At 34.7% G+C, this 16,575-nt stretch overlaps 3 protein-coding genes across 7 annotated transcripts; 2 read left to right on the forward strand and 1 right to left on the reverse strand.

Moving 5' to 3' along the window:
* Window positions 1-817: 817 nt before the first annotated feature.
* On the forward strand, window positions 818-3,926 carry LOC139850263 (uncharacterized). Of its 4 annotated transcripts, none has more exons than XM_071839846.1 (6): window positions 818-893; window positions 1,125-1,200; window positions 1,656-1,760; window positions 2,102-2,357; window positions 2,471-2,548; window positions 3,433-3,926. In XM_071839846.1, the coding sequence occupies exons 2-6, from the start codon at window positions 1,159-1,161 to the stop codon at window positions 3,555-3,557; spliced, it is 606 nt and encodes a 201-aa protein (XP_071695947.1). In that variant the 5' UTR covers window positions 818-893; window positions 1,125-1,158; the 3' UTR covers window positions 3,558-3,926. The 4 variants fall into 4 exon arrangements, with proteins under 4 accessions (XP_071695947.1, XP_071695949.1, XP_071695948.1 ...); XM_071839848.1 differs by having other exon boundaries at window positions 839-900; XM_071839847.1 differs by lacking the exon at window positions 818-893 and adding an exon at window positions 953-1,018 and having other exon boundaries at window positions 1,096-1,200.
* A 1,183-nt stretch (window positions 3,927-5,109) lies between these two features.
* LOC139847306 (uncharacterized) lies at window positions 5,110-11,141 on the forward strand. 2 transcript variants are annotated; one of them, XM_071836981.1, is made up of 6 exons: window positions 5,110-6,446; window positions 6,543-6,908; window positions 7,469-8,446; window positions 9,543-9,768; window positions 9,915-10,057; window positions 10,682-11,141. In XM_071836981.1, exons 1-6 carry the CDS (start codon window positions 5,541-5,543, stop codon window positions 10,976-10,978), a joined length of 2,916 nt encoding a protein of 971 aa, XP_071693082.1. In that variant the 5' UTR covers window positions 5,110-5,540; the 3' UTR covers window positions 10,979-11,141. The 2 variants fall into 2 exon arrangements, with proteins under 2 accessions (XP_071693082.1, XP_071693081.1); XM_071836980.1 differs by having other exon boundaries at window positions 5,110-6,908.
* Window positions 11,142-12,870: 1,729 nt separating this feature from the next.
* Window positions 12,871-16,176, reverse strand: LOC139847494 (uncharacterized). The gene is made up of 6 exons (XM_071837166.1): window positions 15,700-16,176; window positions 15,287-15,400; window positions 15,000-15,080; window positions 13,915-14,087; window positions 13,724-13,820; window positions 12,871-13,387 (listed from the first exon to the last, which is right to left on the reverse strand). The coding sequence occupies exons 1-6, from the start codon at window positions 16,000-16,002 to the stop codon at window positions 13,277-13,279; spliced, it is 879 nt and encodes a 292-aa protein (XP_071693267.1). The 5' UTR covers window positions 16,003-16,176; the 3' UTR covers window positions 12,871-13,276.
* Window positions 16,177-16,575: the final 399 nt, after the last annotated feature.

A 16,575-nucleotide genomic window follows, 5' to 3' on the forward strand; every position in this document is an offset into this window, starting at 1 on the left:
GATAGATTTTATTAGCGTTAATTGGGATTAACTCTAGGATAATACGTAAGTAAAAGGGATTAAGAAGTGTTTATGAGTTGACACGTCAGATTTAGTTTCATGATTTATAAGATGTAATAATAATAATAATAATAATAAAATAATATATACGTAGTAGATAGATAGATGTGTGGGGGTTTTGGTCGTTTTGAACCCCTCCACGTTTGCCAAATGACATTGAAAAAAAAATAATACCCCCAAACTTTAAACAACTTTCAAGTTCAACCCCCAAATCAGGGGTACAAAATGTAAATTTATTATTTTAATTAAAAACCTTAACCAAAGTTGACCCAAATTTTCAACGGGACATATCTTCCCGCTAACCACGCGTTAAATTATTCCGAACCTACCGTTCAACTCAAAAAAATCTTACGAACACAACGGGACTAAGTATACGCGAAACGGACACTTCTAAAAAACGCTAAATACATCGGACTATGTTCAATACATATACATACACCTATAATAAACTTCCCAAACGAACTACATCATATCGATGGTTCTGTTTCCCTTTTTCTACGCAATCTTCCTGACGTTTAAATCGCATAGGCCATTAGGTATACTAGGTAATAACTACGTGTATCTAAAAACATCCGTAGCAAAATATTTTATTAACTATGAATATGCAACCCGAAAGGCCCCGCGGCATCGCGCGGGCCACTTAAACTAGTTATAAACCATTTACTCCGTATAATATTCATGTATTGACCCAACTTCTGATAATGGGCCACTAGGTCCTTGAAATTGGGCCAAGTAATTCTATTTTAAACGGGTCATCCTAATCATAACTTGGCGGTTCACCCAAGACCCCCAAAACTTTACCAATTCAACATTTTGTTCATCGCTAGAATCTGGTATCATGTTAGTTACTCTTAGATCTTTAGTTAAATTATATACTTGTTATTATCGATTATATATCGATAAACTTAATCACAGTATCATGTTGTGTTTTTACATGATCCAGTTTCATATTACTGCAGTTAATTGCACTTAAATTTATTCTAGCTTATTTATATTTATTTTTGTTTTTTTTATTTCCATTATCATGAAGTTTAGTCATTTCTATGAATAAATTTTGCATACAGGGAAATTTTAATTTTAACTGATATCTGATTGACAATGGAAGCCAATGAAGAACCACTAGAAAATGCTCCATATGATGTAAGAATTGTTAATTATCTTTATCTAATTTCCATATTATAAATGTATGTATGTGTTTGTTTGTTTGTTTGTTTTGTGGTAATATTATTAGGGTTTAGATGAGTATAGTTAGAAATTTGTAACAAAGTTACTCAAATTAAGTTTAACTTTAGCTTCTTATCCCTTGAGCCACAAAAATAGGTTTAACGTTTTGTAGCTTAAGTGTATAGATATTGGATTTAGGGTTGTGATGTTGTGCTCCATTTAAAGAAGGATACTACAAATAGTAAGGCACATTCAACTTGAATCATGATCGCGATAGGAAAATTAGTGATTTTGAGCCAGAACAATTAGTGATTTTATAGCCTGAATGTGTAAGATGATCCAAATTATGTATAAGCTGTATTGATTATAAGTTTATAACTAATTAATATGTCACCAAAACTTAACTATTTTTTATTTTGCCTTGAACGCAGAGAACTTCAAAATTGGCTGGAACTGTTAACTGGGGTACAGCAACGGTTGTTGGAGTATTTGCTGGCTTGTTATATGGAGGCATGAAAGAAGCCTCTGCTTCCGTTGTAAGTATTTTTTTACACAAGTATTAACTGTTCATCGAAATGCATGATTTATCATTTGTGAAAGTAATGATCTTAAGAATGAGCAACTATTTGATAAATTTAACTGTGAAACTATAATTGATTTACATTTATAGATACCTTTCTGTTATAGGAACCCTCCAAATCAGTAGCCAATTTCAGAAAATTCTAGTAGTTTAGCAAATTGAAACTTCTAATTCTTATAATATAATTGAAACAATAATTGATAATACTTCTAAGCTGCCTCTTTATCACTTTAATATGTTTGAATTATTGAATAATCAAAATAAAAGTGATTTTTTTTTTTTTTTTTTTTGTATTAGAGCAAGGATGCGGAAGTGACATTAAAACTAGGGAGCACACCTGACAAGCGGGAACAATATCGATTAATGAGAGATGCAATGGAGAAAAGGTTTATTAGAATTACACGTGGTTCGATTGTAGGTGGTGTTCGGCTTGGCATGTTCACAGCTGCATTTTACGGCTTGCAAAATATTCTAGCTGATAAAAGAGGAGTTCATGACGTCTATAATATTGTTGGAGCTGGTTCTGCAACCGCAGCAACTTTCGGTCTAATCAGTAAGAATCTCAAAAAAAAAAAAAAACGAACACACGTCTTTATAACCCTTTTTATGCCAAAATCAAAAACTTCATATTTATCAAACTAATGTGTTTAATTTCATGTTTTTCAGTGCCTGGATCACTTGCATGGCGTGGAAGGAACGTGCTGTTGGGTTCAGTTTTGGGCGCAACGTTCTGCTTCCCTTTAGGTGAGTTGTCCGAGTCCTTATCTTGTTTGAAAATTGAATTAGAACATTTAATGAAGTTAAAAGTTTAATTAAATTGCTCATTTAATTTCATATAGGTTTGTTTGACTGGCTATCTAAAGCTATTGCTAATTTGTTACTTATTGAGTTGTTGAACAAAAGTGAACACTTAAACTTGAACTAAGATCATATTTGGCTTGGACTTACCTTGCATTTGATTAAAGGTGGCAAGATGGGTGGGTGGGTTGGTTAGGTAACAGAATATATATGATAAAAGTCTAAAGGTTTCATTTTGATTTCTTGTTTGACTTTAATTCAAAAAGTAGAGGCTCACAAAAGACTTCCTCCTGCTATTTCATGTTAATAAAACATTTTTATACTTTTAAAAAAAACATTTGACCATGATTATAAAAGAACTTGAAGTTTTATAATGTGTTACACTTTCATAGAATTAGTGTGATCAAACCCATATAATATAAAGCAACTAAGAGCTGACTAGCCTTGACTCAAAGGATGAAACAGAGAAACGCGTGGTTGACCCGAACACTGACCACACAAAGTGGATTTGGTTCAGCGGCACCACGGTTGACTCGCGATCCGACCGTGTGTGGTCCATGGACCCGCTTTTCACAGTTCCACTTCCTTCACTTGTCAGTTTGGCCCATGTCTTTCATGTGATGTTAATGCAAGTATATATAATTTCTAATAATTAAGATAAACACTTTGCTAATCACGTTTTAATCATCAAAACATAGAGGGAATTTCAACTTTAGTCATTTGCGATTATTATCACCAAACATGCACTAAAAAAGTTTTTCCACTCGACATACATTATAGTGAGTGATTGATTGATTGATTGTAATTGTGCACGAACACTTTGGTGACAGGTTGGCTTCATTTGAAACTAGTTGACAAAGCAAATGAAGAGAGCCCTGTTCTTCACGAAAACAACAATGTGAAGCCCAATGTTGGGGCTGCGATTGAAAGGCTTGGAGGGAACACTAATGAATAATAGCATCACCTGAAACATACAAACGAGTTTTTTCCCCCTGATCCATACAAACATGGTTAACAATACAACTGTCACTACAAGAGTGTCAATGTAGTATGTAGTGTAGGACATCTTATTCTTATTAGCAATAGATGATGCTGTCTAATATAAGGTTAATTTGTGATGAAAACCAGGTATTATGATTTGTGGATCCAAATTTTGTTGGCTGGTTAAAGGAGTTAGCGTAGTAGTTAAGGAGTGTAATTTTGTTTTCTTGTTTAAAATTTGGTTCTTATTTATTGTCCTTATTGTATCGATATTAATAATGTAATAAGATTATAAGGATGAACATCGAATGTTTTGGGATCTGAACATTTTATACATTCCCAATTTGACATTCCTTTTGTTCTGCTGGTTATGATATTTGTTTTCCAATGCAAACTCAGTAACTCACATGCCTACCACGAATAAATATATATGTTCACCCTTGAACTCGAACTCGCAAACTTCAAACTTTTAGTTGGAAGGGGGACATCGATACAACTAGACCAATTGCCCTTTGATTGTTGGTTATGATATTGAGTTCTGCTCCAACATTTGGCTTGTTGATCAAAATTTTAAAATGGGTATTGTCTGGCTTAGGTTGTTTCAGGTGGCGTTTAGTCATTAATGGGTATGGTGACGAGTATGTTAATAGCAGGCCCGGCCCAATGCCTGTGCAGGCTGTTCAACTGCACAGGGGCCATCAAAATTAGGGGCCCAAAAACGATTATTCAGCTTTCTTTTTATTGAGGCCCAAAAAATTCAAGGTGTATTTAGGTATATATTTTCACGGGACAAAAATGAAAGGGAATATTTTACTTTTTAGAGGAGCCCACTTTTATGATTTCTTCACAAATTTTTAGTGTATCAGTGGGGCCATTTTATCATGTAGTGATATATTTTTTATATATAGATATATATAAATAGAGAATTTCTTAATTAAGGGGGTCTATTTTCATTTTTCGCACTGGGCCACTGAATTTCACGGGCCGGCCCTGGTTAATAGGTACTATATACTACGGATTAACGAGCATGTTTATATGATGGTTGGTTTGTCGTTTTGAATTATGACGTTCGAGACACCGTAACTCCGTAAGAGCCATAAACATGACCCATTTTGGATCGTTTGGTCTCCGGTGGTTTGTAATGAGAGTGAGAAATGGAACCCTTGACCGCAACCTCCAAGCCACTGAGCCCGCTCTACTTCGGAGTGTTGGTTGTCATGATCTCACCATTCTAAAATATTTCAGAATTTGTATAAGATAATAAGTAAAACTTCGGTTTTAAAAAGAAAAAATAAAATGACATGTGCAACGACTATAACATTACCTAATCTCATTACATTAGGATCTTCTAAAGTAATATAATTATAATAATTGATAAGTCGTAATTTTACACAGGGAACCCTAATTCATCAATCAATTACTCCGTATAAATTTTGTACATTAGTTTGACTAATTTCTTTATTTATTAAAAAATAAACGAATTAATATCCATTTTATTTTTTACACACACTTTTCGTGTTAAAGTAAGCAACAACAACGTCCAGGCATCCAGTAACAACAATAAACATCGTTCTCGAAGAACACCATTCACTTGATTCACCAGGTTCGTTTTCAATTCTATGTATCTGTATCGGTACGATCCATTCAAATGATTTACCCTAGTCATTGTATCTGCACCTCCTTCAATTTCCAGATTCTGATCTCACTTTCGTGATTCAAATCAACGTTTTCTTATACAATCATTAGATTTAGATCCTTCAATTACATCGAATTCAGCTTGTAATTTTAGGTTTTCTAATTATCTCAGACGTTACTAGTTTTCAAAATTTGTATTGTCAGAAGATCAAGAGTACAAATGAACTATTGAATTGGTAATTTTAACCTAAAACTGCAATAGTTGCTAATTTGATATGTATATATACATATATATGTAATATGTGTGTGTTTTTTAAATAGGATGATGAGTGGAGAGGGGACTAGTGAAACTGTCTCCTTGAATGATAAAATTGATGATGATAAGTTGTTGAATTGGAAGGTTTTGGAACCGAATTTATCGGTTAATGTAAGTAATGAGGTGTCGCCGGTTTCGTCTCGTTACTCGTCTTGTGGAGAATCAGAGTTTGATAGATATTGTAGTGCGAATTCGGTAATTGGGACACCTAGTTTATGTGGTTCTTCTGCTGGTACATTTCATGACTTTGTTGATTCTGATATCGTGTCGGTAAAAAGTTCAAGATTTGGTGATGTAGGTGGTCCGGAGAGTTTTAGTTTAGGTGGGAAATTTGAGAATATAAAACCGTTAGGTTTGGGAAGATTAGGTGAATGTAGTCACACGAGCGGTTTGAATAAGAAAATCGATAAGGGGTTTTGTGAAATGAACGCGTATGATGAAATGGAAACTTCTTTTTCGGACCTGGCTGATGAAGGTGGTTTGGTTATGTGGAATAACGATACCAGTTCAATAAATATGCAAAGTAGTTCTAGTGCAGGAACAGTGCTACGACAAGTGGAAACGGTAGGGATGGAAGAAGGTGGTGGGTCCCTTGTGAGTGTGGTTGACCAAGTCAACGATGACGTGGATGAACTTTCTGAAGGGGAAACATCATCTCGGTTAGAACATTCAGAATCTGAAGGTTCGATGTATGGGTACGGTACGGATAATGAGGAAACGGGTCATTTACCTTCTAAAGGTTACTCAAATTATTTACAGGAGAAGGAAAAAGATGGTGAGAAAACATTGATGATGACGTCATCGGTAGCGTATGGTTCAGATGATTTGGATGATTTCATGCATGCGCAATTGGAAAATGGTCAGGATTTATTTGTTATAGATCAGGTTCAAGGACACAAGGAAAGTGAATTTGTAAGTAAAGAACAAACCTCGATATCCACCTTTGATATGCCTAATCAGAGTGATGTTTGTAATACTCATTCTATAAGGTGTATTGATATTTTGAAGAATGAGGAAGAAGAACCAGAACAAGTCATGATGAAAGATAAGTTTGTTGTTGGCAAACAAGAAGACAACTTTAATGTGCTTAAATTGGAGGATGTTTTTCAAGTGGAGAAGGCCCCGTTAGTGGACGTGTGCCCTACGGAACCCGAATGTATTGATTCAAATGGAATCGTTGAAAATCTTACACTTGGTCATGTTCGATTGACTTTGACACAAGATGCTGAATACAATGTAGCAAAACTGCCCGAAGTGTCCAAAGACTGTAACCCATATTCACTGTTGTCATCGCCTAATATTAATGTAGAGAAAGAAGAAATTGCGAGTCTAGTATCTTTAAACACTCCGGAAGATGTTCAAGTGGCAAATAAGGTCAGACTTGATTTCACTTTATTCCTCATATTTTTGGCAATATTTGACTGAAAACATTGTGTTGTCTTCATTTGTTTTTTTTTTTCTTTTTTTTTTTTTTGGGTGATTTCCAGAAAAGAGAGGATGAATATTTGGAAAGAAGGAAAAAAAAAAAGTCACTTAAAAGATAACACCCTTAATATTTCGTGTTTCCCTTAGTATTTTGTGCTTGTTTATATATAGCCAAACCCTTATTTTAATAGGTTTGCACACAAAATGTAGCAAGAACTTAAAAACACATCAAACCATTTGTTCTTGTAAAGTGTAGTGTATTTTACATTCCTGATAGAACGACGTGTGCAAGTTAAATTGCGGTATAGGATTCAAAAGTCTTTACCTTTATGGCTATGTGACTCTGCTTTGTTCTGCTTTATATATATTGTATTGTATAACTAGAAGAACAAAAACAGTTTCTATGTATTTTTCTTTGATAGTATAATATAATCATAGCGGGATTGGGTATTGTTGTTGTTGTTGTAGTATAATATAATCATAGTAATTGGCTTTGATATGTTTCACAGACAGAAGACTATGAGCTAAATGAATTCTATGATGAAGTTGTTTTAGATATGGAAGAAATACTACTCGATTCTAGCAACTCACCTGCAGCTAGGTTTACTCGTGGTAGGAAACTTGATCATTCGCATGTTTCTCTCCCTTCAAGAGACGGTGGGCCCACCGCTTCAACTTCTAGTATCGAAAACTCTCACTCGATGCCTCAAAACCCTTACAAAATCGACGGTATCGAAGTAAGTGGTGCGACACAGAAAAAGGGTGACGTCTCATTGGGTGAACGGTTGGTAGGAGTTAAGGAATACACTGTTTACAAGTTAAGGGTGAGGAGTGGGTCCCATCAGTGGGAGGTCGAGCGCCGGTACCGTGATTTTTTCACTCTTTATCGTCGTTTAAAAACGTCATTCGCCAACAAAGGTTGGAACCTTCCTTCTCCTTGGTCAAAGGTTGACCGTGAGTCCAGAAAATATTTCGGGAATGTTTCACCGGATGTTGTTTCGGAAAGAAGCGTTTTAATTCAAGAATGCTTAAATTCTATTTTACACTCCAAGTTTTCATCGAGTCTTCCTAATGCTATGATATGGTTTATATCCCCACCAAAGAACGGGTCGACCCATATTTTTAACACAAATGTATCTCAGTCACAAACTGAAATCAAGCCTGTGTATTCGTTGGGGCAGTCGATATCACTTATCGTTGAAATCAGGCCTCATAAATCAATGAAACAGATGCTCGAAGCACAACATTATACTTGTGCAGGTTGTCATAAGTATTTTGATGAAGGTAAAACGCGTTTATGGGAATTTATACAGACACTTGGGTGGGGCAAGCCTCGTGTTTGTGAGTACAGTGGTCAGGTTTTTTGTTCATCTTGCCACGTAAATGAAACCGCAATCTTGCCCGCTAGAGTTTTGCATTGGTGGGATTTTACAGAGTATCCAGTTTCACAGCTGGCTAAATCGTATCTGGACTCTATTCATGACAAGGTACTTTGAGTATGTTTTATAATAATGTATTCTTCTATGACCTTTTAATCAGTTTGTCAATTGTCAACTACAGTGTAATATCTTTTGGTACCTTAAAAGTGTGATGGTTCGTTTTAGACAAGATTACACAGCGCATCCCCGTGGTTTGTATGAAATTGCATTTTGATTCCCTAAACTTCTTTTTTTGGCATTCCGAGTCCCTTGGTTTCGTTTCTTTTCTTTTAATGGCTCGTCCCTCCGGATGACGTTTGTTTATTTTTTTTTTTGTTGACTCATAACCCCTGCAGCACGCCTGAGGAAAAATAGGTCATTTTTAGCTCGTTTCTATCTTTAATACTACCTGATTTCTCATTTAATCTCTTCATTTACAAACAACAGGAACGTTTGTTGTCTCTCGTCTTTTAAAAGTGCCTATTTTCCCTCACATGTTCGGCACATGTTATGAGTTAATGAAAAAAATAAACGACTCTATTTTTGAGTCAACAGCAAGCGTCGATTTATTGGCGTCTTGACTGCCGTTTAGAGCCTAAATTGAATTCCAGGCAGGATTTAAAACCCATGGAAATTTGATTTTACCTTTTTCATGGAGGTAGTATTTTATTTTTAACTTCTTTTACTATTTTTTTGTAAAAAATTTCCTACTTATTGGTCGGAGGTCCACTCGGAAGCAGTCTCTTTATTCGTCGAATAGAGAGAGGGATGACTTTCTCTACTTTTGAGAGTGTTCTCACTCTGGGTGGACAAATGACTTGTTTTTATTATCGGATAGGGGAAAGATTGTCTACATCTCGCCTCCCCATACACCACTCATGTGGTATTGGGTTTTGTTGTTGAAAAAAATAAACGACTCTTAGCCGGGGGGACGAGCCGTGAAATATAATGAAACCACAGGGACTCGGAATGCAAACAAAAAGTTTAGGGACTTGGAATGCAATTTCATACAAGATTGGATAATGAAACCACGAGCCGTGTAATTTTGTCTTCGTTTTATGAATCAACTATTGGATCATGAATGTGGATGTATTTGTCATGTGTTGTACAATTTAGAAACTGATTATATTTTTAGTAACTTGTATATGTGGTTTCCTTTTTTTAGCCGATGCTTTGTGTTAGCGCTGTGAACCCTCATCTGTTCGCCAAAGTTCCACCTTTACAGCACGTTATAAATGTTAGGAAAAGAATCGGGCGTATGCTTCCATACGTCCGTTGTCCGTTTCGTAAGACCATATACAAAGGAGTTGGATCCAGGAGATACGTTCTTGAAAGCAGTGACTTCTTTGCTCTAAAGGATCTTGTTGATCTTTCCAAAGGAGTATTTGCAGGTTAGCTTCCTTTACAGATCTATGTTATCTAATTGGCCTATGGTTTACGGAGTCGTTTTAGTAACATAGCAAAAGTTATTCCAAGGCATATATAGTTACAAAAATACCCTCAACTTCATCTTTTGATGTTCATATTATTCTTGCAGCATTGCCTGTGATGCTAGAAACTATTTCGAAAAAGATTGTGAATCATATAACTGATGAATGTTTGATATGCTATGATGTGGGAGTTCCTTGTGGTGCTCGACTAGTATGTGATGATCCATCTTCTCTCATTTTCCCCTTTCAGGTAAACCATCTCTGAAGATATCTTTCTATAGCTAATAGCTATAAGAGGTGGCACTATGGGGTGGGTCAGGCTGATTGGGTAACATGTGAAAATGGGTATTTTGGTATGGATCAATTTGGGCTCTCCCTAAACATTTCTTGTTCAAAAATTTAGGTAAACGATTAAGGTTCTCCCGGCCACCCCAAAATATGTTGCTAATGAGGTTTGAACCTGAGACCTCTTGTAAGGAGATTAGGACCCGAACCACTAGGCTATCTTGTGATGGTTTTGTTCAAAAATTTGGATTTTCTTTTGTTTGAATGATGATTTTTAGTTTTTTGAATAGAATGATTTAGTAGGTTTTAACTTTAAAAACAGACTTTGGAAGATGCAACCCATTTGACCCGTTATTGAAGCTAATATCTTTTGATCATACATGTTAAGAGGTAAAACATAACCTAAAGCAACCTATGCTTAAAGTAAATGAGTCAAAGTTGCCATCTCTTATATCCATGTCAATGGATCATTGCATTGATTTTCAACATTTTAAGTACCGTTATAATAATGAAATACACCCGCCAGCACCACAGAAACTGAGAAAAGTGATCATTTCATTTTAATCAACGGGGTACATCTATTTTACAGGATGGTGAGGTGGAAAGGTGTAAATCTTGTGAACTGGCATACCACAAGTTTTGCTTCAAGAAGATTGCTATTTGTCCCTGTGGTGTAGATCTGGGGACCACATCCACGAGAAGCTCAAATGCTAGCTCGAATGAGGTGCGGATTGCTCTAAAAAATTCGGTTCGGGATACAGAGTCTACGTCTTCATTTGGATACCTCTCGGGTTTGTTGTCAAAGGCTAGTCCCGCGAGGTTTTGGGGGCCTAAAGACCATGATACAGTTATCCCAATGGGTTCTTTACCAAACTCATCACTTTAAGTTGTTTGTATAATTGCATTTGTAAAATTGTGTCAAGTTGTTTGTAAATTTTGACTTGAGGACATTGATAGTCTGAAGTGGAAATAGTCAAATTTTTTCAATTTTAACTTTTGAAGCACATTCAATCCCTTGTTATAACTACATTGAAACAGAATGAGATGCACTCCCAATTGTTGATTTCAATATATTACACGTTTTTTGTCTCTTACAAATTAGAACAGTGATTTATCTGGTACGTAGTAGTACTTTTGCATACAAATAAAACTTAGGTTAGAGTCGAAAATAGTTACGTGTGAGTTTTTTTATGTGAGTTTGTTTAAGTCCACATGACGAAACAAGGCAGGTACCTAGTAGTTCGATGTTGTTGAACTGAATTTTGAAGTTATTAAGCCAAACCAAATTAAGTCAGACCAGTAAACTTGCTTTCGTTTGTGGTTCTAGAAAAAAAGTTCAGTAATCTGTTGTCAACATCCTTTGCCATTTACTAACACGGACACGGAAGCCTAAAGTAAAGCTCCTTAGGTTACTATTAATAGAATAATCGTTCTGTTTTTTCATAGTTTTAGTTGCATTGAATATTGATCGTGATCTTATTTTATTTATAATAAATATTGTTATTAAGGATGAGTGTATGAATACATGATGATTATTATTTTAATTTTAGTTTTAATATTTAAATTTGTTTAACCATATAAATTATAAATTGAAATTGAATTGAGCCATCTTCTTTTGTAGTGATAATGCTTTTAATTTTATATAGTTTACTCCGGTACTTTTTTTTGCTTATCTATAGTTAATATTAAAACCCTATAATGATGATTTCATTATTAGGCTAATTCATTTGTTAACAAAAATAAATAAAATAAAAATAAAAAATCTAAGTATGATGGGTGATATCATTAATCTAAATAATTTTGAATTAAAATTAAATCTTATTAATTAATTATTATTGTTAAATCTTATTAATAATTATTTTAATTATTAAAATTAAATAATTTTGAATTATTTTAATTAATTATTTTGAATTGAGTACGAGAAGGTATAAAAGCTAGCCAGAAGTAAACAAATTCTAAATTTATATTTTGCTTTACTTTTTTAAAATAAAATGACAACCAATATTATCTCTTATGATTGGATGTGGATTGTTTAATATCCTTTTTTTGGTGTTTGATGATATGTTCAGCTGACAAGTTTCTTAGTCGAAATCTGTGGTTCCACGGGTCATTAAACTAAATAACGTTAACATTTACGTTCACTTAATACCTAAAACATATCATTAAACTTTTTCGTTTAAACAAACTCGTGGTTCCACGGGTCATTTCACTAGTTATTATAATATTTTTTAAAACTCATGACTCGTGAATATCAAAAAGGTCTAAAAAGAAAAAGATCAGTCTCAATGTGAGGTTTTAGATATATACGTTCAAAAAAGCCACAAGTAATGTCGGTGAAAATAATAATAGTGATGCTAGGAGGATACTGTTATTTAATACGGAGTAACTAATTTTTGTAACTATTTGAGAATAAAAAATTTACTATGGTTGTTTGCATAAGTTTTTTAATTGATAACTTTTTTGGTATTTATTATATGTATTCGATTTTTCGGTTGATTACTCCGGAAAACCTCCGAAGCAATAAGTCACCCTAGGATTAGTAAGTTCGCAAAGCAGATCGGATATCCAGATATATCAAAAAATAATAACTAACGTTTAGAAGCGCATTTTTTTACTCGAAAATCATTGAGATGACCCTAGTTAAAATGGTCAATAGCCTCCTGTGCATTTGTAGTAGCCATGCAAAATGCCTATGTATGTATGTTAGCACCTTGCACACAAGGAAAAGAATGTTTAATGTACACCACAGGGTTAGCAATTTGTATGCAAACAACTATATACGTTTACACGTATGCATACATAGGCTGTTCCGATTAGATCTGTATCAAAACCACAAACTAAATCAAACTGTGCATTTATTTAAAAAAGGATCGTCTTCGTGCCTCTATCTCCTCTAGCTTAGCCGGCGATACCTACAATCTAACAAAACATTTTAATGGCAACTTCTTGATTCACCACTCATGGAATACAATTCACGAAACTTCAAACTTCAAATTTATTATATCAAAATTTATAATCTATACATTAACTCTACAATTGAGTTCTTCGAAGAAAATTTCACAACATTCTTACAGCTGACATTTACCAGATACCCAACCCAAGCCTATGTGTATTATCTTTGACTGATCAACTTCTGCAAAATTTAAGTAAAGCAGAATGTGCTAAAGTATCATTTGGGTATGCCTCATATATTATCAGTAGCATCCCCGAACGTTGAAAGAGAAAAGGGCGCAACAGCCACATTGAATGTCTTCGATCCTACTTTATCAATATGCTTCATTTCAAAATCACCTTCCTGAAATGTCATCATATACCATATACCATCAACAAATCAATAAAGACTGCAACATTGCACTCAATGTTATCCCTGACCTGAAGTATCCACCCAGGTCGCCTTTCGCTTAGTGTGGGGGCAGCGGGGAGGGGGGGTTTATCGGCCATGCCCTTGGATTGGTCCGGGCTTCCTCCAGGGCAGTAGTTAGGGGCGGGTTATGCAACTACGGGAGATGAACGTGTGGGTGGTTAAGTCCCCTGGGTGATCCCAAACTGATGTCCAAAAATAAAATAAATATATTATTTATATTATTATTATTATTAGAAAGTATAATGCAGGATGTAAACATGTACTCACCATTCTACCACTAGGGGTGGTTAATGGGCATGCTGATGAATATTCGAAACTGTTATTAGGAAGTATAACCGGTTGTTCACCGATAACCCCAATGCCCCTGAAAAAAGGAGAATTCATGGCAAAAAAAAAAAAAAGTCAATAAGATAAGAAACTCGTCAATGGAAATACATGTCAGTGGAGAGGGATTATACCAAACATCCTCTGATTTCTCATTAGCATTAGTAATTATCCAGTGCCTTTTGAGAAGTTGAACAGGGCGGTCTGAATTGTTGGTAATTCTAATTCGATAAGCAAAGAAGTATTGGCCTCTCAAAGGTTGGCTGCGCCCTTCAATGTACACACTCCTAACTTGAACCCGGATCCCCTGAATTGATCATTAACATTTAAAACCACATAAAGTCCATTTAAGCATCAGAACAAAGCAACTTATTTGAGATTTTGGTTAAATAATAAGATTCAGTTGTGTTAAAAGTAATTTTTCGGAATAACCTAAACCCGAAACTTGTTAATTGAGAAGAATTAAACTGACAGGACCTCTAAAAAACCCACCATTTGAAACCCCACATAAAATCCATAGAGTATTAAAACATAGTTTTTTTTTTAACGACAGTATCGGCATCAGAGAGGACTTAACCACCTTCGCGATCATATGTCACCCACACACGCGTTAGGAGGAAACCCAAATCGCAACAACCCTGGCATTACGGTTGAAGGTTGGGAAAACCCCCTCCGAGAAGCTAATTACTGGCAGTACCAATTAGATCCCGGCCCTTGGAATCGAACTTGCGCCTACTCGTTGAGGTAAACAGGCTGCCCCCGGTATACCACTTAGGAAATGCCTCGGTGGTACAAACATAGCTTCTTATTTGGTCAAATAGTATAAAGATAAAAAAAAACTTGGGTTGTGTTAACTACTTCTCCCAAATAAGCGAATAACCAAAACCCCATCACTTGTTAATTGAAAAGGATTAAATCCACTAAGCGACAAAATATATGTTGTAAATACTCTATTGACGCATATCATGTTAATATAACACGCAAATTAAGAGAATCAAGTTATCTACTTTTGAGAACGTAAACCCCATCATTTGTTATTGATTTTTCACCAACCGGAAAAGGGCAACTGACAACAAATAACAATACAAAGAATAAGAGAGAAGCATGTTCCATGCCAATAGTATCCACATATTAATCCATTTTTTCCCAGAAAGATGAAAATGATTTGGATTAATCGAAAATAATGCAACTTAAAGTGATACAGAGTTGGTAACTGTACCAAGGTAGTTGCATCACTTGAACACTTCAATAGATAATGAGGAGCAATCTCTTTTATCTGATCACGGTATCTTGCGGCTTCCTAAAATAGTATTAGTAAATGGTATAGTATTAAAGAAGAAAACAAAGAACAAAAGAAAATAAGCGTATACTTTAAATTTTTCAATGAGGTAGAAGACATGAAGTTGGAACAGATTAAAATTTAAGCAATGACACTGCAGAACATTAGTGACTACACATACATGTGCGATTAGTGAATTTAAAAGGTAAATAAATCAATATAAATACCTCAAACCTCTCATTTACAATAGCTTCCCTCATCAAACCGCGTAGACGTAAAACAGGTTCCTCCTCTTCAAATGATTTTAAAGAATCGCGAAGCCTAGCAGCCTCTTCATAATTCTACATTTAAGGAATTATATTATTATTATGATCATCAAATCAATCATTTTAAGCACAAATTCATTAAACAAGCATACATTTCGGTGAGACTTCACTTAAAATCAAGTAATTACTATCAAAAAATCAAGTAATAATTATTATAAAAAAAAAAAATATACATTTCCGTCACTCTTCACTTAACAGACCCTTAAAATCAAGTAATAATTATTATAAAAAAACAACCATCAATCATATATATTAGAGAACTTCATACAAATTTAACTCAAATTCAAATTATACAATAAATACATATACCAGACCTCAGATTTGGCGGCAAGTTCCATTTGCTGTTTCATCAAAGCATAAGTTTGACTCCGAGCAAAAAACGAATTGGTATTCTGTTGACTTTGACTCTCAGCTCCACCAGCCTCAGCTCCGGCACCGGCACCGGCGTCTCTCTCCGACGCACATGCAATCAATCTACAATTTCTTCTGACCTTAGCGCCACAATTCAACCTAACAACAGGATCTCCGGCGCCAAAAGTGACGCGACCAGGTGGCGTATGTCTGGATTCATTGTTATTATTATAATGGATAAACAGTTTTAAGCTTACTGAATGCATAATTAGTGGTGAAATTAGTGTATGAATTAATTTGATTTGAATGTGGAAAGTGAGAGATGAATTTGTGAATTAGGGTTAGGATCCGAGGGGAAATTGGAATTGGATTTAGAAAATTAGAAATAGAAGGAATTTGAATATACGTGGACGATGTATGGCCAAATTGCTTGTATCCATTCACTCTATCCTACTGTTTTTTATAGATATTTTTGGTTTAAATACAGCTCCTTTATGTAGAAATTATTGAAAAATAAATCGAATTATGAGAGCCGTCATCTCTATATATATATATATATATATATATATATATATATATATATATATATATATATATATATATATATATTATATTATATTATATATATAACTTTTACAAAGCGTAAAGGTTAGAGCTGATGTGTCATTCTGACATTCAATCTGACAAATACCCTCCACATGTAAATAGTATGCTAATTACGGATTAATTCTTTTAATCATCAGAATTTAACACGTGTCTCAATGAAACACCACGTTATGCTACTATTTACACAGCAAAATTAATTTACGGACTAAAACAAAAACCGCTCACCACCCACC

Source organism: Rutidosis leptorrhynchoides, chromosome 5 (genome assembly GCF_046630445.1).
Source record: "Rutidosis leptorrhynchoides isolate AG116_Rl617_1_P2 chromosome 5, CSIRO_AGI_Rlap_v1, whole genome shotgun sequence".
NCBI lineage: Eukaryota > Viridiplantae > Streptophyta > Magnoliopsida > Asterales > Asteraceae > Rutidosis > Rutidosis leptorrhynchoides.